Here is a 24,822-nt window from a genome sequence, read left to right as displayed (position 1 = left end):
ACTGGACTCTTCATTGTGGGGCTAAAGTGTTTATACATGTGTTGAGTTGCCTTGCATATATTAGGGTGTATATTCTGTGCATTGGCTGTGTTGGGTGTTGTGTATGTCAAGGGGTGTTGGGAATTGTGTATTTGGGGTGTGGTATGAATTCAGGCTTGTTTGTATGTTGAGTGTATAGGTGGGTGGCAAGATGTTTTGTAGGATGGAGTGTCTGTTTACACATATTAAGTACTTGTTAAGGTATGTGTTGTATGTCTGTGTGTACTCAGTGGGAATCTATGATTCTTTGCTGCTTGTGTGTGTGTGTGCATGTGTATGTGTGCTCGCACATGTGCATGTGCGCTGTGTCAGTTGCAGCTTTTCCCTCTTGGAGCAGGTTCCATCATGAACTAAAACGGCTACCTTTAATAGACCTCACTAGGAGCCTGAGTCAGCTCCATTCAGGGTCCCTTTTAGTGTCATCCACTCTTCTTAGCACCCCTTGTGCCCTTGGAGGAATGAGGGGGATCAGTAGAATGGTTACATCCATCTCCTTCCATCTCTTCATGCCCCCTGCTCCCAATCCACTCACAAACCAATTCTCTCTTGAATGAACTCAAATAAAAATGGGGGAGGCTTCTAAAGTATATGAAGGGATCCCTGTGGACACATATTGACTTGGAAAACCACATAGTAATATTATCTGTGTTTTATTATATTTTTATTTATTTTTGTTAAACATTTTCCGGTTATATTTTGATCTAGTTTGAGCTGTTTTGGGGAGTGTTGAGGAAGGGTGTATTTTTATGAACCACAGGATGTTAGGATATGGTTGGGTTTTGTTGTTGTTCAAACATTTTTCAGTTGTATCTGACTGCCTGTGACCCCATTTGGGGTTTTCTTGGCAGAGATACTAGAGTGGTTTGTCATTTCCTTCTTCAGCTCATTTTACACATGAGGAAACTAAGGCAAACAAGATAAAGTGACTTGCCCAGGGTGACACAGCTAGTAAGTGACTGAGGCCAGATTTGAACTTAGCAAGTTGAGTCTTCCTGACTCTAAGCCCAGCGCTCTATCTATTGAGCCACCTCTCTGATTTCAAAGCACAATATGAGATTGTTTGAAGTCATTTTGGCTAAGGCCTGAGCCATTGCAGTTCATCCAGAAGAGCGGTCCTGTTATAGTGATGACTGTCTTTGATGGGGTACATTCTAGGCTAGGAAGTTTCATGTTGCATCAGGAGCTGAGCATAATAATACTGGATGACATGTACTTGGAATGACATCTGATAGGATGAGACTTACTTTGGAATAGGGAGGAAGTGTGGTATTAACTAGGAATGGAAGAGTAGAAAGGGTATTGGACCCAGAGTCAGAGGACATAGGTTCAAATCCTTCCACTGATGCTTAATACTCATGTGACCTTGGGCAGGTCATTTTAACCTCTTTGGGCCTTAATTTCCTCAACTGTCAAATGAGGGAATAGGACTCAATGGTCTTCAAGTTTCTTTCCAGTTCTAGATCTGTGAGCATGAGTGTTTGACTGTACCGATCTAAGTTCTAGGCCTAGTAAGTTATTAACTACCCAGGTGACCTGGGCAAACCTTAGTTTCCTCATCTGTAAAATAGGGTAACCCACTAAATCCACTGAAAAGACCTAGAGCACTCTTCTATGTAATTACCTTTGCTGAATGCTGAGGGAGATAGTGAAGACACTATCCCTGCCTTCAAAGGAAGATTCACTCATAGTCTAGTAAGGGAGATAAGACAACATTCCAAAAATAACTATACTATGAAATAAAATGGGTCAGAAGAGGGGTAAAACAAAGAACTGTAGGCGTTCAGAGGAGGAAAAGAGCCCTTCTCGCTGAGGGAGAAGGCACGGCAGAAAATATTTCATGGAGGAGGAGGCAGCATTTGACCCTTCCATTCAGCTTTTTTCAGAAGCCTCCTTTAAAATTTCCCCAGAGTTTTTGTGAATGTGGCTTCTGTGCTCTCAAGAAAAGCCTTCCATGGAGGAACAAGCTTTGCTGGAGACAACATTCCTCCAGCATCCTTATCAAAGACAGGAGGACAGAATCACAGAATGTCAGAGCCAGAAGGGACCTTGGAGGCCAGGCCAGGCCAATCCCCTCATTTCATGGAGAAAAAAAATGAGGTAAAGTGGTTTGCCCAAGGGGTTTGAAGAGAGCTGGGAGAGGCATGTCTTCTTATCCCAAATCTAATGCTTTTTTTAAAAAACTGCCCAGTTCCAAGTGGGAACATTCCCATGATGCCAGGTGACTGGCCAGAGCTTCATGGAATCGGGAAATTTCATGAGACTTTGCTGGGATGTGAATAAGCAAAATGTTGCTTATGTAAAATTTCTATTGGACCTGCTTTAATGAAGAGCTATGAATCATCTGTGATTGTCACATTCCTTGTACAGTATGCAAATGGGTGCTGTAAAGTGCTCAAGGAAATTTGTTCTCTTAGGCAAACTTGACATTCTCCCTGAGATTTTGTTAAATATTCCTTGATAATTCCCTTCTTGAGAACTGAGTTGTGCACCATGGTGGAAAGAGAACAGGGCTGAAAACCAGGAGACTTCCAGGCCTTGTTCTGATCTCATCTCTGCTTTTAACTCATTGTGTTGGATAAGCCTGTTTGTCCAAGTGATCTTTTGGGGGCAAATCACTCTCCCTTTCTTGTCTCTATCTTCCTCATCTATAAAATGAGAAGGTTGGACAAGAAGACTTCTTCTTGGACTTAGATGAGCCCTTCTTGGACCTGAAATATTTGTATTGATGGCTGAAACCTTTAGGTCAGCTCCCATCCCAGTGATCAGAAATTCTAAATTACTGGGTCTAACTCATTATGGTCTGTGGTGCTGGAATATTTGACGTTGTGCCTAGTGATTCAAAGTTCACTTTTCATTGATGAGCTTCTTAACAGCAGGAGATTGATTTTATATTCCTACCTCTTTCCAGCCACTACCTTTCTCATTGTCAGGTGGAGGGAGACTAGAAATACCATATTTTTGTTGTTTGTCCTTTGTTCTTAAAGAGAACCATGACATCAGGAAGATGATCACTGACTAGCTGGAGAGTTGGATTTAAGTGAGGGAGGGCTGGGCAAGGTCACCAGCCTCTCTTTCTCCTCCAGAGCCATCTGGGTCCAGTGGCCAGATAGAAATTAGGATTTGGAGAGGGCCCTCAGAAATATAGAATATGAGAGCTACAAAGGCCTTTAGAGGGCATAGAAAAACAGCTCCATCATATGACATGAAGAAATGCAGGCTCAGAGGAATGACTTATCTAAGGTTACACAGTAACTTAGTGGCAGAATTGGGACTAGAACTGAGTTTCTTGGCTCCCAGGCCTTTGTCCTTTATCTTGTTTTTCTCTTCTCCCCTCCACCCTCCGACATCATCAAGTAATGCTTGATAGTCACGGGCCTTGTGTAAGGGAGGCCACATGATTCAGGAAAACAAAAACACAGAGTTTATAGCCATCTTCACATGTTTCCCTAATAGTTAATGACCCCGCCTGACATCAAAGAAGGCCAAGTTGTCTTTCTGATCCAAACTTGGATTCATGAAAGCCAACTATGATGCTTTATTAATTGTGTAGAGAGAAAGGCCCAAAGAAGTTTTCTCCTTAAGAATCAAAAATATCACCTAGATTTCTGACTGGAGATAATATGAGACTTTTACTTCAATTAAAAATAGGGGCCGCCTGATGGGGCATTGGAGAGGAGCCTCCTCCTTCCCCCTTCCCCAGGTGTAGGAATCAGGAGACATGGACACTAGTCCCAGCTCTGCCATTAACTAGCTTTGTGACCCTGTAAAATGTCCCTCCTCAGGGTCGCATTTCCTTCACCTGTAAAATAAGAGTTGGATTATAGAGCAAGGATTCTTAACTGGTTTTTGTGTCATGGATCCCTTTGGAAGTCTAGTGAAATCTGTGAATTCCTTTTCAGAATAATGTTTTTAAATATATAAAATAAAATGGAAACTAATCATATTGAAATATAGTTTATATTTTTATATGTGTACATATAAACATGTTACATGTGCATATATCTTTATCTATATAGACACATACACACAGGACTAGAGGTTCTAAGCAGAACCTAGTGTTCTCTGAGTTCTCAATTGAATGTAACCAATTTTTATTGACTATAGTGTGGTGGGGGGTGGAGCCAAGATGGGGGTGGAGCCAAGATGGCAGAGTAGAAAGACACATATAGTCTAGCACTTCCCCCACAGCCCACAAAATACCTGTAAAAAGGACTCTCAACAAAGTCTAGAGCAGCAGAAGCCACAGAACAAAAGCAAGAGGTTTCCAGCCAAAAGTAACCTGGAAGGCCAACAGGAAAGATCTATCTCACCTGATGCTGAGCTAAACTGAGCACAGCCCTGGCCAGGCAGCACTGGGAGGAACAGGACCTGAACAGACCTCCGGGCAGAGTTCCTAGCAGGGAAGATCCCAGATACCTCAACCAACAAGTGACAAAGAAATCTCCAAAGGTCAGTGGGGGAGAGCTTTCCCAGCTAGTCAAGAGGGAACAGGGTTTCTCCAGCAATAGCTCCAGGTGACAGCAGACTGTAGGCAGCTATGGAGGCTGGGAAGCAACCTGGCTCCATTGTTCAGGCAGCTCAGCTTAAAGCCTCTGGTGGTAGAGAGCAGATCATCTAAACCCCAGCCCTGAGTGACAGCCACCCCCACCCAAAGTCCATGGGAACCTAGCAGCTAAGTCTAATCTCTTGACAAAGGATTCAGAATTCAAGTAACTGGCTGAGAAAATGCCCAAAAAAGGGGAAAAAAATAAGACCATAGAAGGTTACCTTCATGGTGAACAGGTGTCTCCTCCCATCCTTTCTGATGAGGAAGAACAAGGCTTACTGTCGCAGGAAGTTAAGACCCCTGACTCCAGGACCTCCAAAATGAACTTAAACTGGGCTCAGGCAATAGAAGAGCTTTGAAAAGTGAGTTAGCAGCTTGCCAAAGGAGAACCAAAAAAATGCTGAGGAAAATAACACCTTTAAAAAGAGGCTAACTCAATTGGAAAAAGAGGTCCAAAAAGCCAACGAGGAGAAAGGAGGCCTTAAAAATCAGAATTAGCCAAATGGAGGAGAAGGTTCAAAAGCTCACTGAACAAAATAGTTCTCTGAAGGAGAGAACTGAGTTCAGGGAAATTAATGACTATGAGATATAAACCAAGCAGTTAGAAAACAAAGCCAAAAGTTTGAAAAAATAAAAGATAATGTGAAACATCTCATTGGAAAAACAACTGACCTGGAAAATAGATCCAGGAAAGACAATTTAAAAATTATGGGACTACCTGAAAGCCATGATCAAAAAAAGAGCCTAGACATTATCTTCCATGAAATTATTGAGGACAATTGTCCTGATATTCTAGAACCAGAGGGCAAAATAAATATTGAAAGAATTCACTGATCACCTCCTGAAAGAGACCCAAAAAGAGAAACTCCTAGGAATATTGTGGCCAAGGTCAAGGAGAAAATACTGCAAGTAGCTTGAAAGAAACAATTCGTGTATTGTGGAAATACAATCAGGATAACACAGGATCTGGCAGCTTCAACATTAAGGGATCAAAGGGCTTGGAATAGGATATTCCAGAAGTCAAAGGAGTTGGGATTAAAACCAAGAATCAACAACCCAGCAAAACTGAGTATAATACTTTAAGGGAATAAATGGTCATTCAGTGATATAGAGGACTTTCAATCATTCATGTTGAAAGACCAGAACTGTATAGAAAATTTGACTTTCCAACACAAGAATCAAGAGAAGCTTGAAAAGGTAAACAGGAAAGAGAAATCATAAAAGACTTTCTAAAGCTGAACTTTTTACATTCCTACATGGAAAGAAAATATTTATAACTCTTGAGACTTTTCTCAGTATTTGGGTAGGTGGAGGGATTGTACACACACACACACACACACACACACACACACACACACACACAGAATACAGGTTGTATTGAATCAGAAGAGATGATATCCACACACAAAAAAGAAATAAAATAAAAATTAAGGGGTGAGGGAGGAAAATACTGGAAGGAGAAAGGGAGAAATGGAATGGGGCAGGCTATAACTCATAAAAGAGATAAAGAAAAATCTTATTCAATGCAGGAGAAAAGGGAGAAGGACAAAGGAGGAAAGTGAAGCTACTCTCTCCTCTTATGGCTTAAGGACAAAATAACATGCTCACTAAACTTGGTATGAAAATCTATCTTATACTATAGGAAAGTAGGAGAGAAGGTGACAAGGGGGGTGAGAGGAACAACAGAAGGAAAGGCAAATGGGAGAAGGGAGTAACTAGGAATAAATACTTTTGGGAAGGGACAAGGTCAAATGAGGGAATAAAAAAATAAGGGGGGATAGAGTAGGATAGAGGGCAATATAGTTAATATTATACAACATGATTATTATGGAAGCCTTTTGCAAAACAACTCACATATAGCCTATATTGAATGCTTGCCTTCTCAGTGGGGATGGGGAGGGAGGGAGGGAGGGAAAGAAGGTGGAATTCAAAGTATTAGAAATGAATGTTGAGTATTATTATTGCATATAACCGGGAAATAAGAAACACAGGTAATGGGGTATAGAAATTTATCTTGCCCTACAAGAAATGAGAGAAGATGGGGATATTTGAAGGGTGGGGTGTGATAGAAGGGAGGGCTCATTGATGGAAGGGGTAATCAGAATGCAAGGTATTAGGGAGTGAGGGGAGGGGAGAGATGGGGAGAAAAATTGGACATGTTACAAAGTGAGGTAAAAGCAATTAGTATTAAAACAATTGACTGAATTTAAAAAAAAAGAATATAATGTGGTGGCTAAAGCATTAGATTTAGAGTCAGATGAATTGAGTTTGAAATACTGCCCTGCCACTCAGATACATATAAGATCATCAGTCCAGAGCTGGAAGGAATCTCAGAAGCCATCTGTCTTATCCAACCTTTTCATTTGACAGATGAGGAAACTGAGACTCAAGAAAAGTTTAGAGACTTGCACAAGGTCGCAAAGGTAGCATGCATCAAAGGCCCTCTGCCTTGTGAGTCACTGTTCTCTTTACTGTACTCTGTTGCTATGTGTGTGATACTGGGCAAAGCCATTTCGTCTCTCTTGCCTCACTCTGGTCATCTGTAAAATGAAGGTATCGAACTAGATAATCTTTTAAGTTTCCTTCAAATCTTAAATCTAATGATCCTAATGTACCAAGTTAAACTCATGTTGTTAAAAAAAGATAAAACATGGCACCTGGTTATGGGAAACTTCTAGTCCAGCAGAGGAGATACCCAAGAAATAACAAAATGATATGTTATATTAAGTGCTGAATGAGAGGGAGGAAGAGACAGAGACAGAGATCACTGTGAGAGGTTCTGGTAAGGAAAGGCTTCCTAGAAGTGGTGGGACTTGAGCATGTAGCTTCTGAAGAGAACTTGGCTAGAGAGGAAGAAAAGGAAAGGATGGTATCCCAAGCAGGCAGAGTAGCATGGACACAGAGCTGGAGGCTACAGTGAGATTGTATGCATGGAAACCTTCTGATGGAGTAGAAAATACATGCAGGGGGCAGTGGGAGAAAAGTAGCATTTGTCTAGACAGGATTGTATTATATGAACATGTCTGTTTTGGTGTAGTTTTGGCCTATCCTGGCCATTCATCTGGAGCAAAGTTCTCTGGGCTTGAGCTCTATCTCCTTTGTAAATGCACTCAAGACTATTCCTGGCACCTCCTAGTGACCCGTTCCAGAAGTCAGTGTGTCTTGTTAGAGGCATCAGCTTTTGGCATTTCTCACCCATGCTGGTGTTTCAAAATTTGTACTCAAACAAACCTCTCCTATAGTCTGATGTCATGGTGTCACCACCCACGTTGGAAATTAGAAGCCTAATTGGAAATTAGAAAGGACTTGAACCCACCTCCTTTTGGCAGTGAGGTGATGGATAAAGTGAATCTGTTTCTGGATGTTTCTGCACACAATTCTCCCCTTTTGGAGAGCTAGCACTATGCCCTGTTCTAACTGACTTGGATGCCAAGAAGAGAAGGAAGTCCTCCAAATCCTCTTCTTGAACATCCTAGTCCTGAGATGACTCACACAGTATGACTGTGGTTAAAAAAAAAGCCATTAGACCCAAGAATCAGGACACCTGAGTCCTCTGACCAGTTTACTTGTTAACTGTGTAACTTTGGCCCTGTAGATTCTCATCTGTAAAATGGGAATAATACTACATGTTTTATCTATCACATAAGGTTATTGATTCATATGAGATGTTAGATGAGAAAGAATAGAGAGCATTCTTCAATTTACAACATCCCTTGTTACAAAAATCTGCTCTCTGGTGCTTTTTACTCCCCCTTCTCCCACTCCCCCTTCTTCCTTTGCTTAAGAGAGCTGATCATGTCTGCTTACATGGGGGACTTTTCTGCTCCCAAATATCTTCCTCAAACCAAGAGGCAGTTTCTTTTTTAGTTTCCCTGAAATACCCTCAGAGATTCCTTTGCATTCAGAAGAGCCTATTTTTAAAATGCACTTACCCCCTTGGAGAATTATTAGTCATTCACACCTAAGTGTGAATCATTCCAATTAGGTGTCTTTCCTCTTTAGCCCAGTCCAAATTATTCCTAGTCAAAATTAGCTGAACTGAAGGAATGGGTGGTTTTGATTGCAGAAGCAGTCATTTTGAAGTATGGGGCAGTGTGGTGAGGACAGATGTGGGTAGAAGTAAGAGATGGAGAAGGAAAGGGATAAGGAGGGAATAAGCATTTATAAAGTGCATACTATGTGCCACTTCTACAAATATCTCATTTGAATCTCACAACAATCCTGTACTATTATTATTTCCATCTTACATTTGAGGCAACTGAAGCAAACAGAGGTTAACAGACTTGTCCGGGGTCACACAGCTAGTAAATATGAGTCTACTCCAAGCCTACTGTGCCACCTAGCTGCCTTAGAGACCTGAGGAATAAAAGACTTAAGAAGTAGAGAAGATAAAAGAAAGGGAGGTAGAAGAGGCTAAAGGCAGACTTCACGTTTTGTTGAGACCCTCTGCTTTTGCCTCCAGGAAAGGGAGACAACGTTTTTCTTTCTTTTCCTCCCATAATCCCAGGATTCAGGCTAAAAATATTACTACCAGAGTTTCAGCTGCATTACTAACTAAATAGGTTTTTGTGGGCTAGCCTGGGAACTTAACCAAAACACATAACATTATATCTGTGGGAAAATGTGCTCTGAGTTCCAAATACCCATCTTATAAGCTTTTGGAACACAGCCACTTCATAGTTTGGAGGGCTATGTGTAGACAATATTTTTAGTATGCAGTGGTGGGGACTGTGACAAGGAGCCAAAAAAAAAATTTCTTTTGAAAAGAAGCTTGGATCTGCTAAACTGGCATTAAACAAGGTCCTTAGAGCAATCGAATGGGAGAAAAATTGGAGACTATTGGGGGAAGTGTTTCAAAAATACTCCTGTTCCAGGAAGGAACCCGGGACCTTCAGAAGCTACCTGGCTTCTCAATTGAGCTGCCACTGAGACATGAACACAGAGCGTGAAGCTTTCTGGTAGATGAATCAAGTCCCATATCCACCATGGGCATTGTGCCCAGAAGATATTATTCCTTTAATGCACAAAACTCAGCTTAATTCCATTCTCCATCACTGAAATGGATGTGGTCCAGCCAAGGGAAGGGAGACAGCAGAGGAGCATGGGACTTTGTGACCATTATGTTTCCTGGACCACTAGCCCAACTTCCTGGAGCTCTGAGGCGTGACTGGTATGTGTGTGTGTGGGGGGGGGGGGCCCAGAGAGAAACTGAGCTCTCATGTTCAGTGAGTGAGCCAGGGGTCCTAGAAAGAACCTTTCTATCCAGTGTCTTTGTGAGAAGCCCTAGAGAGCACTGTGGTACAGTGAAAACAACAAGATCTGGGGTACAAAGGCATGGGGCTGATAGGAGTATTTGTGTGACCCACAAATCCTTTCTCTTTCTGGATTTCATCTGTAAAATGAAGGGGGTGGTCTTAGACTCCTCTTCTAGTCCTAAGCCTATGATTCTGATGCTCCCAGGAGAATGAAAGCCCTCCTTCCTCTTCTGTCTCCCAGAAAATATTGTAAAATTCCCTTCAATGGGACAAGAGCAATCTTTTCTTTTTGGAGGTATACCTTGTCTTGGGTACTTGTAGCCTTGCCTGTACTTACTTACTGATGAAGTTCATGACTAGGTCATATGTCTGAGCTACATCCTTGAGTTTGTGACTGAAGAACATGATTCCATGGCTGGAAGTCAGTTCCAGTACTTAGTACCTTTGGTAGAAGATAGCCAGAGGAAGGCAGTCAAAATGATGAGGGGCCTCAAGTACTTTAGTACCTGGGTCTCAGTTTCCTCTTCTGTAAAATTACATCAGCGGTGCTCAGGGTGTGTTCTAAGGACTCCCAAGGGTTCCCAAGAGGGTTCCCAAGACCCTTCCTGAGCATCCACAAGGTTGAAACTGTTCATAATAATAATGAACTTAATTTTCAATATGGTAAATATTGATAGATAGTTATAACCCACATAAATAAAAGCTTTTGGGGGGACTCCTCAGTAATTTTTCAGAGTGTAAAGAGGTCCTGAGACCAAAAAGTTTGGTCTGGACCTGGGTAATCACTAAGACCTCTTCAAGATCTGAATCCTCTAGCTTAGAGCCAGAAGACTAAGCTCTGACTCTTACTAGCTGTGGGACTGACTGCCTTCAACAAGTCCTTTTTCTCTTCTCTTTGTCTTAAATGCTTACTACTACTACCATTAATAACTAATAATAACAGTGAGGGCAGCTAGGTGGCTCAGTGAAGAAAATGCTGACTCTAGAGTCAGGAAGATCTGAGTTCAAATGTGTCCTTGGACCCTTACTCTCTCTGTGACCCTGGGTAAGTCACTTCACTGTTTGCCTCAGTTCCCTCATCTGTAAAATGAACTGGAGAAGGAAATGGTAATTCACTCTAGTATCTTTACCAAGAAAACACCAAACGGTATCATGGAGAAATGGACGTGACCGCATAAGTAACAATAAAAATAATAACAATAATAGTTGTATTTATACAGTGCTTTAAGGTAACAAACTGCTTTACAAATATGATCTCATTTTATTTCCTCAAACACCGTGGAACATAGGTGCTATTGTTATCCCCATTTTATGTAGAGGAAAAAGAGGCAGACAGGTTAAACAACTTGCCCAAGGTCATACAACTAGTAAATGTCTGAGCCTAGACTTAAACTTCAGGTACAATACCTATTGCATCATTTAGTCATCCTTCACCTGTAAAATGGGAACAATGATACTTATACCATTTGCCTTCAGAGATATAATAATAGGTGAGGAAATAATAATAGGTAGAATTTCCATAGAGCTTTAAGGTTTACAAAATTCTTTTTCCCCAACAACCCTGTAAAGCAGGTAGGTTAACACAGATAATATTATCCCCATTTAACAGATGAGTAAACTGAGACTCAGAGAATTTATGTGTTTTGCCCAAGGTCACATAGCTAATAACTGCCAGAGCTGAAATTTGAATGCATTTCTTTCATTGATTCCAAGGCAGCACCCGGAGGGACAGCTAACAAATTAGGTGACAGAGTCAGTATCCAGAAAGATCTCAATAGGCTAAAACACTAGGCTGAATCTAAGGGGGTACAGTTTAATATGGATAAATGTGAAATTTTCCTTGGGCTTCAGAAATCAGCCTCACAAATATCAGATGTAAAAAGAATAGTTGGGCAGCAGTTTGGGCTACATTGAGAGAAGCATAATACTTGGCTTGGTTGTACATGCTTATAACAAAAGCTACTTGGGAGGCTGGGGCTGACAGATGTCTTGAACTCGTGAGTTCTGAGCTGCAGTACGCTGTGCCAATTGGGCATCTATTCTAAGGTTGGCATTAATATGGTGAGCCCCTAGAAGTTGGGGTTGAGGGTACCATAAAGTGGGAGGGAGGGTGAAAGAGAGGACACAGGGAGAGAGGGGGTCAGAGGACTGGTCAGGTTACCTCTGCTATGTTGTTTGGTCTGGGCACTCAGTTTAGAAAGGACTTTTATTAAGTGAAGGATAACCAGAGGAAGGCAGTCGGCATGGTGAGGGGCCTCAAGTTCCTGCTACCAAGGAGGATGTCTTAAAGGAACTGGGGATGTTTTAACTGGAGAATAAAAGCCTCAGAGGGGACGTGATAATTGTCTTCAAGTGTGCTGGGTCCCAACCCACAGAATGAGGAGCAATGGTTAAAGTTACAAATAAGGAGATGTGGGCTCACTGTCAGCAAAAACTTGCAAACAATGAGAGCTTTCCCAAAGTAGCATGGGCTGTCCCGAGAGGTTTCCCTCACTGGAGGTCTTGGAGCCAAGGCTGGATGAATGCTGGTTGGGTATTTTGCAAAGGATTCTTATTTGGGTAGAAGTTGGACTTGGAGGACTACTCAGTTCCCTTCCAACTTTGGAGTTTGGGGATTCTGTGAAATTGGAACTACAATCGTTGTTGTTCATGTGTGTCCAACTCACGATCATGGTTATTGTTCAGTCATGTCTAACTCTCCATGACTCCATTTGGGATTTTCTTGGCAAAGGTACTAGAGTGGTTTGCCATTTCCTTCTCCAGTTCATTTCCAGATGAGGAAACTGAGGCAAACAGGATTAAGTGACTTGCTCAGAGTCACACAGTTATGAGTGTCTGAGGTCAGATTTGAACTCAGGTCTCCCTGATTTGAGACCAGTGCCTTATCTATCAGATACCCAGCTGCCCATTACTGTAAAAAAAAAACCCAAAACTCACAACTGCACGTCTTGCAGTTGCTAATGATAATAATCTGGAGTAGGAGAATGAGAGCTAGCATTTATATAGCACTTGAAGGTTTGCAAAGAGCTTTACCATTTTCTCATGTAAACCTCACCACAACCTTGGGAGGGGGTGCTATTATTATTCCCATTTTACAATAAGAAAACTAAGACAGACTGAGGTGAAGTGACTTGCCAGGTCGCATAGCTATTGTTAGGTCGGATTTGAACTCAGGTCTTCATAATTTCAGATCTTACCACTCTATGCACAGTGCTACAGTGGCAGGCACTCACCTGCCTCCAGCCATCAGCCTGAAGGTAGCACTACCCTTCTCAGTCTATTCATGTGTGGCTCTTTTGAAGAATTTCCATACATCCCAGGGGACACAGAAGTATGGGCAAATTGGCCTTACTGTTCTTGCTGCCTCTGCAGACCTTAGGCCATGCTGTTAGCATAAAAACACAGTATAGTATTTATATCTTTGTTCACTTTTTAAAGTATCATGGGTATATTTTAGGTTGGAAAAGGCTGGAAACATTTGGGAAAAACAAATATTTGGGTTTTTTTTCTATTTTCCCAACAGATTTTTAAAAAGAGAACATAAAAAAGTCTTTGGAGAAAGATTTATTGTTTCTTCTCTCTCCTTTCCCTAATTTTTTTCCTTTTTCCAAAGCTTCCCATCTCTTCATAGGGCCCAGGCAGTTAAGATAGAGCTACATCTAGTTGTTGTAAGACTCAGAATCTTGCAGAAAGTATCCTGGTCTGGGAAGGGACACCTGGGTTCTGCTCCCTGCCTTGATGCTATTAGCAATGACATTAGACAAGTTATCACACTTCCCTATACTTTCCCTATACTTAGGAAAATAATCACCCTGCCTCCCCCTCAGTGTTCTGTCTTCCAGGGTCCCTCTATGGGGGTAAGTGGTAAAGGGGCACTTCAATGAATCTCTGAACTCCAAGACTTTCCCCAACCTGCCAAGTCTTACTCCACTCCAACCATGTTAGATACTTTGAGGGATGTGGCACTCTGTATGTCTGTCACAATTCCCAAAGGGAGGGAGAGTAAGGGCTATGTGAAGTGATGAAATTGGTGACAAGATCCCAAACACTGATCTCAGTTGTGAATTGTCAATAGTCCCTAAAGAAGCTTTGTGAGCCCCTGGTCCAAGTGGCTACAAAGGATTTCTATACCTTTGTTCTGCATCAGGCAGGGAGGGGCAAAGGTTGGCTACAGTTTTTCTGGGAGTGTTAGGTACATCTCCTTGCTACCACCCATGCCCCAATTCAGAGCTGTCCCCTCAAGTATCCTACTGCCATGCTTCCTCTGGCAAGACTTCCCTGTTTGCACTTAATCATCAGGATTTAATTAAAGGAGCCATTTCCCTGCTTCCCTATCCCCCCCATGCCCTCCCATTCCCTGTCTTCTTTTCCTCTCTCTGTCCTGCAACTGCTGTACCTTACCCCTTGTTTCAGAAGAGCAGGGCCAAGTACTGTCAAAGATGGAATTCATGGCAGGCGGTTTGGGGAGAGGCCATGAAAGAACTGTTTTCCTGATTCAGAACTTCCTTCTCAACCCCAAACCTACTCTTACCACCTGCCTTTGCCCTTGCCAATACTGAGCTATGTTATCACTGGTTTCTCTATTTTTGTTCCTCTGAAATAAACACCATGAAACAACATTGAAAAATCTTGCGAAGAACAAATAAAAACTTCTGTTTGTTCATTATATTGGAGATTCCTCCATTGCATACTAAGAAGTTGGTCTAGGTGACATCTGAGGCTTCTTCCAGTGCTGAGGTTCTATTAGATATGCGCACTGCATAGAAGAGGGCATTTTAGCCCAAGATATAAAGTACTTTCCTTAAAATAATCCTGTGAAATAGTACAAGTATTATCTCCTTTTGAGGTTCTTAGAGGCTTTAGAGAGATGGTACCGTTAGTCTGCAAGTATTTATTAAGCACCTGCTGTGTGCCAGGCATTTCCTCCTCTCCTCTCTAAAAATCGAGATGACCATACTCATTATCAAGGCTCAGTCCTCCACCTGCCCAAGAAAATCCATTTCATCCTGTTTTCTCCAAAAGATTGCCTCCTCTGTCATCCCTACTCTATATATAAATTATAATTTATCTTCAATCCCTCCATGTCTACTGATTCCTTCCCTACCACTTACAAACATGCCCATGCCTCCCCCATCCTTAATCCCCATCCCCATCCTTGATCCTTCCATCTCAGCTAACTATCCATCATCCTGTATCTTTTTTGCCTTTTGGGGCTAAATTCCTTGAAAAGGCTGTTGTGACAGTAAGCACCCCAACATACACAGGGGGGACCTGCTATCACAGGTTCTTAGATCTGCATTCCTAAAAGGAAAGCAGCTTTCAAGGGGTTAACAGTCACTTTAATCAAGCACATGTATCACTCCTTTAACCAGGCACATATATCAGCACCCTGAACTTCAAAGAAAATACAGAGAAATAAAAAAAGTCAACAGACATGGCTTCCTCTGCTCGAATTCAACAGACAGCCCAACTGTCTGACTATAGTTACCAGAAAAGGAAGCGCTGACATCTGGGTTTTCAAAGGGGGGAAGGTAGGGTGCTCCTTAAAGCGGCTTCCTAGAGTCCTCCTCTGGCACTCAAATCTTCTTACCAAAACTAAGGCCCAAAGTACAATCTCACCCTTAGAGTATTTATACACTTTTTAGAGCTCTGACCTAGTACCTCAATAGAGAAAACAAAAGGTACTTGGCCTTCCCCCCCCCCCCCCCCCCCCCCAGGAAACAACTCCCCTAATCAAGCTTTCCACAAAGGGCAGGTCCATCAATGGGTGGGAAAGATCTTCTGTAATCACATTATTTAATCAGAGGCACTTTTACTAAAACAAAACAGCAAAAGATCCTAATTTGATTGCCATCACACTCCACCCTTCCATGATCCTTGCCCTTACAATCTAAATGGCCATGAATCCTGAAACAAACAGAGGTATTATACTTCTTGATTATACTAAAACAAAAACAAGATACTACTTTGCTTGTCCTTACAGCCGTCTACAATCAATGTCTCCATTTAACTCCTTTTACCTTATCATCCCACTGATACTGTTCTCTCCAAAGTTACCAGTGATCTCTTAAACTGGTATACTGAGGCTGACAGATCTCTGGAGAGTTCAGCAGCTTTGAGCTGCAATGGGCAAAGCCAATCAGTGTACCAGGTGACCTAAGGAGGGCTGAACTGGCCCAGGTTGGAAACAGAGCAGGTCAGTGGTGGGGCTACCTCTGCAGTGAGTAGTCCTTCCACTGAGAGAGAGTGGGAGGAGGGGGAGGAAAGGGGGAAACAGAGACACACACAGAAACACAGAGACAGAAGACATGAAGGAGTATAATGTCAGATAAGTAGGAGCCAGATTGTAGAGGGCTTTACATGCCTGGCTTAGGATTTTCTACTTAGAGGCTGTAGGGTACCATTAAAAATTTTTCAGCTAAGGGTGTAGGAGGACAGACATAGTCAGAGCTATGTTTTAGAAGTATCAGTTCCTTAGCTGTGTGGAAGGTGGATTGGAGGGGAGAAAGTCTAAAGATAGGGAGACCAATTGAAGAGTTATTACAATGATTCAGAGAAGATGTGATAAGGATTTAGCGTAGAGGCTATGTAAGTGGCAGGAAGGGAATACATGAAAGAGATAAGGTAGGATTGATAAGAGTTGGCAACCAGTTGGATCCTTAGGGTCCGTCTTGTGCTTCTGCATAAATGTTCCCCCTTTAATAGAACACAGCCCTTTACTTTGGTCTCACAGACAAAGCTGCTGCTCTAGGGTTTTACATCATGACCATTTGTTGGATCGAATATTAGAAAGATCATCTAGTAATTGGAATTGTCCAACACTGGACCTGGATGCCTTGTGCTGAGCTCCCCCATCATTGAAGGTATTCAAGGAAAGGCTAGATACCTGCTTGTCAGGAATACTGTAGCAGAGATTCCTGCAATGAAGAGTAGTGGCTTACATTATTTTAGAAGTCCCTTCTGACTCTGAGATTCTGTGGAGCTATTAAATATTGCCCAGGAAAAGAAACTTTAGTCTGAATATAAAGGGTGATCCTACTTTGTATAGTATGCAACTATCATTATTATATATCCATTCTTTAATTTGAGTTAATTACACAGCGACCTTTTAAGATAGGCACTATGGTTATTATTATCCCCATTTCAACAGATGGAAAAACTGAGTCTCAGAGAAGTTAAGTGATTTGCCTATGGTCACTCAGCTAGTGAATGTCAGAGGTGGGATTTGAACCCAGGTTTCTGCTGATTACAAGTCCAGCACTCTTTCCACTATACCATGCTGCCCCTAAGAGATGGCACGGCCAAGAAATAGAAATAAGTTCAAAAGACAATGAGATAAGTTAGAGCAGTGACCCTAGGGGATGTAGTACCACTTCCATCACTTACTGTGTTAGGTGTCTCTGCCAAGTTACTCTTCCCTCTCTAGGCCCCATTTTCTTCATCATTAAAATAAGAAGGCTGGCATGGTCCCTTTTAGAATTCAGGGTCCTAAGAAGATATAAATGTGAAGAAATAGACCTACATTAGATCCCTGAGAGAAGCTCACGGTTTGGGGGATATGACCCTAAGCTCTGAATCTGGTGCCATGAGGACTGATTGTGACCTCCACCTACCCCATCCTTACTTAGCCTTCAAGTTCTCTGACACAGGTGGAATCCTAGACATAGAGGGTCACAGATGTGACCCTTCCCTCTCAGGGACATGTTGCACCCCTGCCAGAGGGCTGCCGAGAAAGAGAGAAAATATATTCTCTGCGCCTTAAGCCTTCACTCAAGTCTGCAAGTGGGATCGTAGATTTAAAGCTGCTAGAGCTTAGAAGTTATTTAAGCTACCATACTTTACAGTTGAGGTAACTTTGTCTCAGAGAGGTAAAGTGACTTGATGATGGTAATACAAGTAACAAACATGAGAGAATGGATTCAGACTCAAGTGCTCTCACTTCAGTCCATTGCTCCTTCCTTCCTGCCATGCTGAGCAAATGCATGACAGGTAGAGATGTTAGGGTCAGCGTGAGGGTTTAGAGATGATCTCTTCCAGCCACCATTTTGTGGAGGAGGAGACTGATGTCTAAAGAGTGGAAGTTAACTCACCCAGATTCAGATAGTGAATGAGCTGCGGAGTTGGCCTAGCCCAGGGGTCTTTCCACTCTGCCATGAGTAGCTAAGATGCCTCTCACAGGGGGGAAACTGCTGGACCCCAGGAGACCAAATCAAAGTGATAGTCCCAGAGGGTTGGTTTCCTAACCCACAAAAGGGCAGAGCCAGGGCCATGTCTCCCCTTCCCTGGGCCCCTTTCTCCAAGAAGTAGAGGGTCAGTTCTCTGGCCCACTCCCTTTTTCTAGGTCCTGCAGTCATTCTATCCCATCCGATTTGGCCTCACGGGAGGACCAGCTTCTAAGGCAAGGCACGGTTCCATCACGTGAAAGCCAGATGTGAAGAATTTTCCAAGTAGTAGGAGGCGGGGGTGGAGAGAGGAGGAGGAGGAGGAGTGAGGAGTGGTGATGCAGCAGGGCTGGTTGTGTGCATGTATGCATATGCGTGTGTGTGTGTGTGTATGTGTATGTGTGTGTGTGTGTGTGTGTAGCTCTGTTTACGTGGCATCTGAGAGGGGGTGGAGATTGGTCCGGACACTGAGTGGAGGGGGAGAGAGAGGCAGAAAGGCTCCCTGCAGGAGTAGCTGAGGACTGAGCTCTGCTCAGCTCCCATCAGACATTACAGATAATCGAATTGTACTGTTCAGATGCTCATTTCCTGCACCATCTATCTTGCTTTCGAATCAGACTTGGTTATTTATACATAAACCAATGTCTGTTTGAAAGGCAGCAGATGCTAGAAATCTACAGCCTTTCCTGGGTGGGTGACATTTTTTGGCTTTTAGAGATGCTAGTTCAGAGGAAAAAGCACTTGACTGCTTGCTAGTCAGTAGACCTGGGTTCCAGTTTAGGTAGCTCACAGCCTGTGGGCATGCAGACTCTAGGAAGAATTAACATATGATAGAATTTGACAATTATATGGGACTTGAGAGATCATTAGTCCAGTCCTGTCTTGTTACAGCTAAGATAACTAAGGCCCAAAGAGGTAATATTGACCTGTCCAAGGTAAGACAGGCTAGTTAGTTAAAAAGAACTCTCCCTGACTCCAAGATTCCCATTGTAGCATATTGCCTTGCCTTTCCCCTCCTGTTTCCTGATCTTTCACCTTTATGAGGAGTCTACCATGAATGCATCTCAAACCCTCATGTTATCCTCACTGCAAACTTCTCCCCTAGTCAGAGAGGAGGCCCTAGGATAGAGAGATATTGGGGGGGATACTATAAGACTGATGACTTCATCTTTCTCCTTGGCCCCTACCCATCTTTTCTAAGCCCATGTCTCTATGTGAATGTATAGGCTTATCCAGGGGCTAGTGGGAATTGAGGAAGGCATTTGATGATGAGCAATAGAAAGAGGGAGGGATGTCACTGTCGGTGCTGGGACCACCAAGATTTAGACCATCTGCGTTGAGGAGGAGTGAAGGCAGAGTACTTGAAATTTGGAAGCCAGATATGTGTCCTATGTGTAACCCCTCCTCTCTCTCCCTCCTCCACTGGCTCCACAGTGATTTTAGGGGCCTCTAGACATGTGAATCTATTGGTATGAGGACCTCCTAGAGAGAAAATCCCTTCTACCAAAGCAGATCAGCAACTTTTCTGCAATTTCTAGTCTTAGAAAGTTGCTTTTGGCACAGTAAGGTGAAATTACTTGCCCAGGTTCACGCAGTCAGGTCAGGACTAACTCTGAGGTTGGCTCTTTGTTCACTATGCCACCATCTTTCTCTACAACATCATTAACAACTTACCTGTTTTTACCATTTTCAACGAGCTTCCATTAGTTTCTCACAATAATACTATGAAATAGGCAAGGCTGGAATGACTGCTTTCCTCATTTTACAGATGAGGAAACTGAAATTTAAAGAGGTGACTTACTCCAGGTTAAAGACCATATATTGCCAGAGCAGGGATTAGAACCCCTGACTCTCAATTAGTACAGTTTCCCCTGGCCTATGTTTGTAAGCTAATGCAGGATCAGGCAGCAGCAGCTGCAAACAGTAGACTTTGTCCATTCCAACCCTACCCTGTCCAGGGCCCCTTGGAGCACCAGCACCTGTCTTTGACTGGGGCCTGTGCAAGCTTGCTTAGCAGGGTGGAGAAATGACTCCCATTCTTCCCTCATTTCTCTCATTCCATGCCTCCCAATGCATCTTCCCATCTGTGGATAGCTGTAATGGAGCCAGGCTGAGCTGGAGGTGGAGCTGGTCCCAAGGGCTCTCCTCATGCTTCTAGCTGAGGTGGTTCTGAATGCTTTGATACTGCTTACTGTCGAGTGCAGAAAAATTTTCCAAGTACGACTGTTGAGTAACCATATACTGTGGGTCCGGAGATGGCCATTCCCAGCCCCATAGGGCCCTCCTTGCCTTACCTCCAGCACCCCACCCCGTACTTTCTACCTGAACTAGGAAACTGACCAATCTCTAGTTGCCTGGCTATACCACCCTGAAGGTCAGCTGCACATTCCATCCTGGAGCTTGGCTTCCCACACACATGCTTTGATTTCTGAGAAATCTAGTTCCTAGGGGACCTGGCCCAAGAGCAGAGGATGGGCTTGTTTTGTTCACCACCCCCACCTTCCCCTCAGCTATAGAGACCTCAAGAAAAAGAGCAGTATTAAAGAAATAATACGAATAATGTTAGTCTAAGAGAAGAGTACAGAACTGGAAATCCGAGGACCTGGGTCCTAATCTTAACTATGTTATCAATTGATAGTGAGACCTTGAGCAAGTCATCTCCCTCTTTGAACCTGAGGTCCCTCCTCTCTAAACTGAATGGATTTAGACTAATGATCTCTTAGGTATGTTTCCACAATTTCAAGTGAGTCTTTTTCTGAAGGAGAGAATTGTTTCTGTAAAATAATCCTTGCCTTTTAGATCATAGAATTTAGAGCTGAAAGTGACCTTATAGATCTCTTACTTAGCCTGGGGTCTGTGAACTTGTTTTGCTCTTATTTAGATAATTTTATTTCAATGTAATCAGTTTTCTCTATAATCCTATGTATTTTATTTACTAAAAACATGATTCTGGGGGCATATAATATAGTTGGTGCAGTAGGTAGAGCACCAGCCCAGGAGTCAGGAGGACCTGAGTTCAAATGTGGCTTCAGATACTTACTAGTTGTGTGACCCTGGGCAAGTCACTTACCCTCCAGTTTGCCCCCCAAAATTGTTTTAAAAGAAAAACATGGTTCTTATAAGGGCTTTGCTGAAAGGGAACTACAACACAAGAAAAGGTGAAGAACTTCTGATCTAATCCAACCCTGGTACTTTACAGACAGGGAAACTGAGGTTCAGGGGGATAGAGTAATCTGTCAAATATCTAGTAAAGAGCAGAGGTATCCTCTGAATTGAACCAATACTTTCCACTACGCTATGATTTGTCACAGATCTGATGCTCCTCGTGTTTGCCTGTGGGTTAGCTAGCATTAAGATTGTACAGACCTGCTGATCAAGTGAGTGCCATCATTCAGGTTTGTCCTTCCCAACACCTGATGGTTGCTCTGGACAGGACAATGGAAATATAGGAACTGATGATCTGTGTACATCATAGTGGCTCAGTTGAATGGAACCCTTCTTTCCTGATCCCCCTATCTCCTCATCTTCTCTCTCTTTTGTCTCTCCTCCTCCCCCTACTTTCTTCTCTGTCTCTCTGTTTCTCTTTCTGTGTCTCTGTCTCTATCTCTTTCTTCCTCCCCTTCTCTCTATTTTTCTTCCTTCATCCCTTCCTCCCTCCCCACTTGGTCTCTAGTTTTATTTGTTTTTGTTTCTTTGTTTCCATCTCTCCCCCTGTGTCTCTTTGTACCTCTCTCTGTTTCCTCCCCAACTGTCATTCTGTCTCACATTCCCTCTATTATTTCATCTCATTGTCTCTGTTCTTGTCTCTTTTTTTGTCTCTTACTGTCTTCACCATCACTCTCTTTCTGTCCACTGTTTTTGCTTCTGTCTCTGTGTATGTCATTCTTTATGTCTCTCTCTCTCTCTCTCTCTCTTGCTTTTTTTTTTTGGCATCTCTTTGTTCTCTGTCTGTCTCTCTCGCTCCTCCCTCCCCTCCCTAACTTCCATCCCTTCTCAACCCAGAGCCAACAGGCTTGTCTGCTTCCTGGCTGGAGGACAGGCATTTGAGGGCCAAAGGCTCAAAGTGTGGATCCCAGTTCTCCCCTCTGGATGTTGTAAGAAGGCAGGATGAGTCCTTCCCACTAGGGAGCAGACTGTGCTGTATGGGGGAAGGGACTAGAGCAACCAGATTCATTTTATGCATTTGAGAAACTGGGAAATATATCATGTTGTAGCAGGGGGGAATTTCTTCCAACTCTAAAACCATGATCCTAAGAATTTATATGATTTTTTAAAGTCAGGATCACTTCTAGTTCATTTTCCATGTTACTTTTTCAAGTGAGTGAGGGGGCCCTGCATTTTCTTGTACTTTCCTTATTGTCCAAACATTTTAATTTAAAGGTGCCTCTTCTTGAGGAACAATGTATTGAACCTAGAAAGTTAGATGCTGTGTGTTCAAATCCTGACTGATACTCATTAGCTGTGTGACCATGAGAAAAATCAGTTAACTTCTCTGAACTCCTGTTATCATCTTTAAAGTGTGTGTGTGTGTGTGTGTGTGTGTGTGTGTGTGTGAGAGTGTGTGAGAGAGAGAGAGAGAGAAGGAGAGAGAGAGAATACTTGTACTACCTACTTCACAGGGTTATTGTGAGGAAAGCCATTTGTAAACCTTCAAAGCACGATAGAAATGTGGCTCTTGATTATTATCTCTCCTGGTTTAGAGGAAAGCAGACCTTCCTGAACACTGGAGATTGAACCCTTTAGCCTGGCAAGATCATAGTTCTGTGATAATCCATTATCACCATCTGCTAAGGCCTTCTCTCCTATTTACTCCTACTTAGGGAATCTTAACCTAACCTCTTCAGAAAACTGCTTTCAGAAATGGAGTTTGCATAGCGTTCCTACATGGAGTAGCCTTCCCATTCATTTGGCTCTCCCCTCATCCTTCAAGACCTAAAGTCTTGATACTTCCAGGATTCCTTTCCTGGAAGTGGGAGTGATGTCTCCCTTCCCTTCCTGTATGTACCATGCAATGTAGCTCTTGGTAATACATATGTATGGTTTCCTGTTGCTTATGAGAATCTTCTCATGCCATTCAGAGTGGACGGACAGGGTCTCTCTTTTCCTTCTCTGTCCCTCCTCTGTCCCTGCCCAACACAAGTTTGGACAAACAATACATACTCAGCAAAAACTTTGAATTCACGAGGCATTGCCCAGTTCCTTCATTTTACAGAAGGAAATGAGTCCCAGAGAGGGGAAATTACTTTCCCAGTGTCAACAAATCAGTCACAAAATTGTGACAAGAACCCAGTTCTCCTTACTCCTGGCCCAGTGCCTTTTCCACTGTACCACTCACTGCATTCTCTCTGATTGGTTATCAACCCAATATTTATTAAGCACCTACTCTGTGCCAAACACTCAGTATACAAAAACACTGAAATGAAACAATTCCTACTTCTTTTCCCCAATGCTAGCCCTTGATATCACCTACTTATTCCAACTACTACCTCCAGGCCATTTGGGAAAAAACTGGGTTCAAATCTTACTCCTGGCCCTTATTAGCTGTGTAACTATTTGTCTAAGTTATTTAACCTTTCGGGGGTTTCAGTTGAGGGGCTTGTTGTGGTGGAAAGATGGAAGGAAGGAAGGGTCAGAGTTGCTTTTTTTTTTTTTTTTTAGGCCAATGCTAATATGATGACCAGGAAATCAATCAGTATTCTGGAGCACTTTGGGGATTCCTGGGTCTCAGCAGACACTTCATTAGCCCACATCCTACCCTGACTGTGGCCCTTCTAGAGATAACGCCAGCCCCAGACCAGACAGCCACCCAGTGTGCCTTGGCTTGAGCAGGAGTTCTATCTGTAGTGACTCTTCTGTTATGTCCTTTCTTTGTCTTGATGAATGAGCTCCTGGCCGTTCTGGTTTACCTGGTTATCTAACATGCTTTCTTTCTTTCTGATTCTATTTCTCTGCTGCCTTTCTTTTTGGGGATTTGGAAGTATGGATGTCCAGCTGGGCTGAGTCTCCCAGGAGGGATCTCACAGGTACCACTCACTGCATGAACTGTATGTGCTTGTGTAGGTGGATGTTGTTCCAGGGTCCTGCATGGACTACCTGCCTGCCCCCAGTAAGGTTACATGTCAGATTGGAGGAAGGTGGTGGTATAGCCAGTCTGGCTTTTCCTTGCCTTTATCACTGCTGCTTGCTTATTTCCTAGCTTTGCAGTTCACCTTTAGAAGCCACTCAAAATGCATGTTTTCCTAGTTCAGAGACCTTTGTTAGCAAGGATAATAATATAACATATTCATAGATTATTTGAACTGAAAAGGACCTTAGAAAACCCCCTCTGGCCCCTCATATTTTTATCTCCTTTCTTTTTTGCAACAGCCCTGAAAGCCAGTCAGGACATGAATTATCCCCATTTTATAGAAGGCAAAGATAAGGCCCACAGAGGTGTACAGTGACTTGGTGAGGATCACCTTAGTGGCAGAACTGAGAATGGAGCCTAGGTCTCCTGACTCCCAGCCCAAGGTTTTTTCTTCAGTAACGTTTCTGTTACTTTCGTTCATAGTCCCCTTTTTCTGAGTGGCTTGGTCTCCCCTAGATTCTTAAGTAGAAAATAAGGAAGTTTACAGTCAGTCCTTTCTCCCTTCTGAGAAAAAAAGTGAGGAGAGGTCCCATCAGGACTGTTTGGGGAAGAGGGAGACAAAATTAGTCTGTTCTATTTTTTAAGATGAGGAAGAGACATGGGGGTCCCTATGAAGTTGTAGGGAAGGGTCTAGGTTATCTTTTTCAGGGTACAAACTCACTCTGGGGTGTACTTTAGGAAATTATTCCCTTT

At 42.8% G+C, this 24,822-nt stretch overlaps 1 protein-coding gene across 5 annotated transcripts in view; it reads left to right on the top strand.

Annotated features, from left to right (window-relative positions):
- SH3PXD2A (SH3 and PX domains 2A) overlaps window positions 1-24,822 on the top strand; it is a 351,604-nt gene that overhangs the window by 224,523 nt on the left and 102,259 nt on the right. For 2 of the 5 annotated variants that reach the window (XM_072621444.1, XM_072621441.1), the window contains exon 7: window positions 23,981-24,025. The exons of the other annotated variants lie outside the window; for them this stretch is intronic. In XM_072621444.1, coding sequence (XP_072477545.1) covers window positions 23,981-24,025 — 45 coding nt within the window. The remainder of the gene's footprint in view (window positions 1-23,980; window positions 24,026-24,822) is intronic. 5 annotated transcript variants of the gene reach the window in all.

Source organism: Notamacropus eugenii, chromosome 1 (assembly GCF_028372415.1).
Source record: "Notamacropus eugenii isolate mMacEug1 chromosome 1, mMacEug1.pri_v2, whole genome shotgun sequence".
NCBI lineage: Eukaryota > Metazoa > Chordata > Mammalia > Diprotodontia > Macropodidae > Notamacropus > Notamacropus eugenii.
The sequence above is the reverse complement of the archived record's forward strand: the minus strand, read 5'-3'. Positions and strand labels throughout refer to the sequence as shown.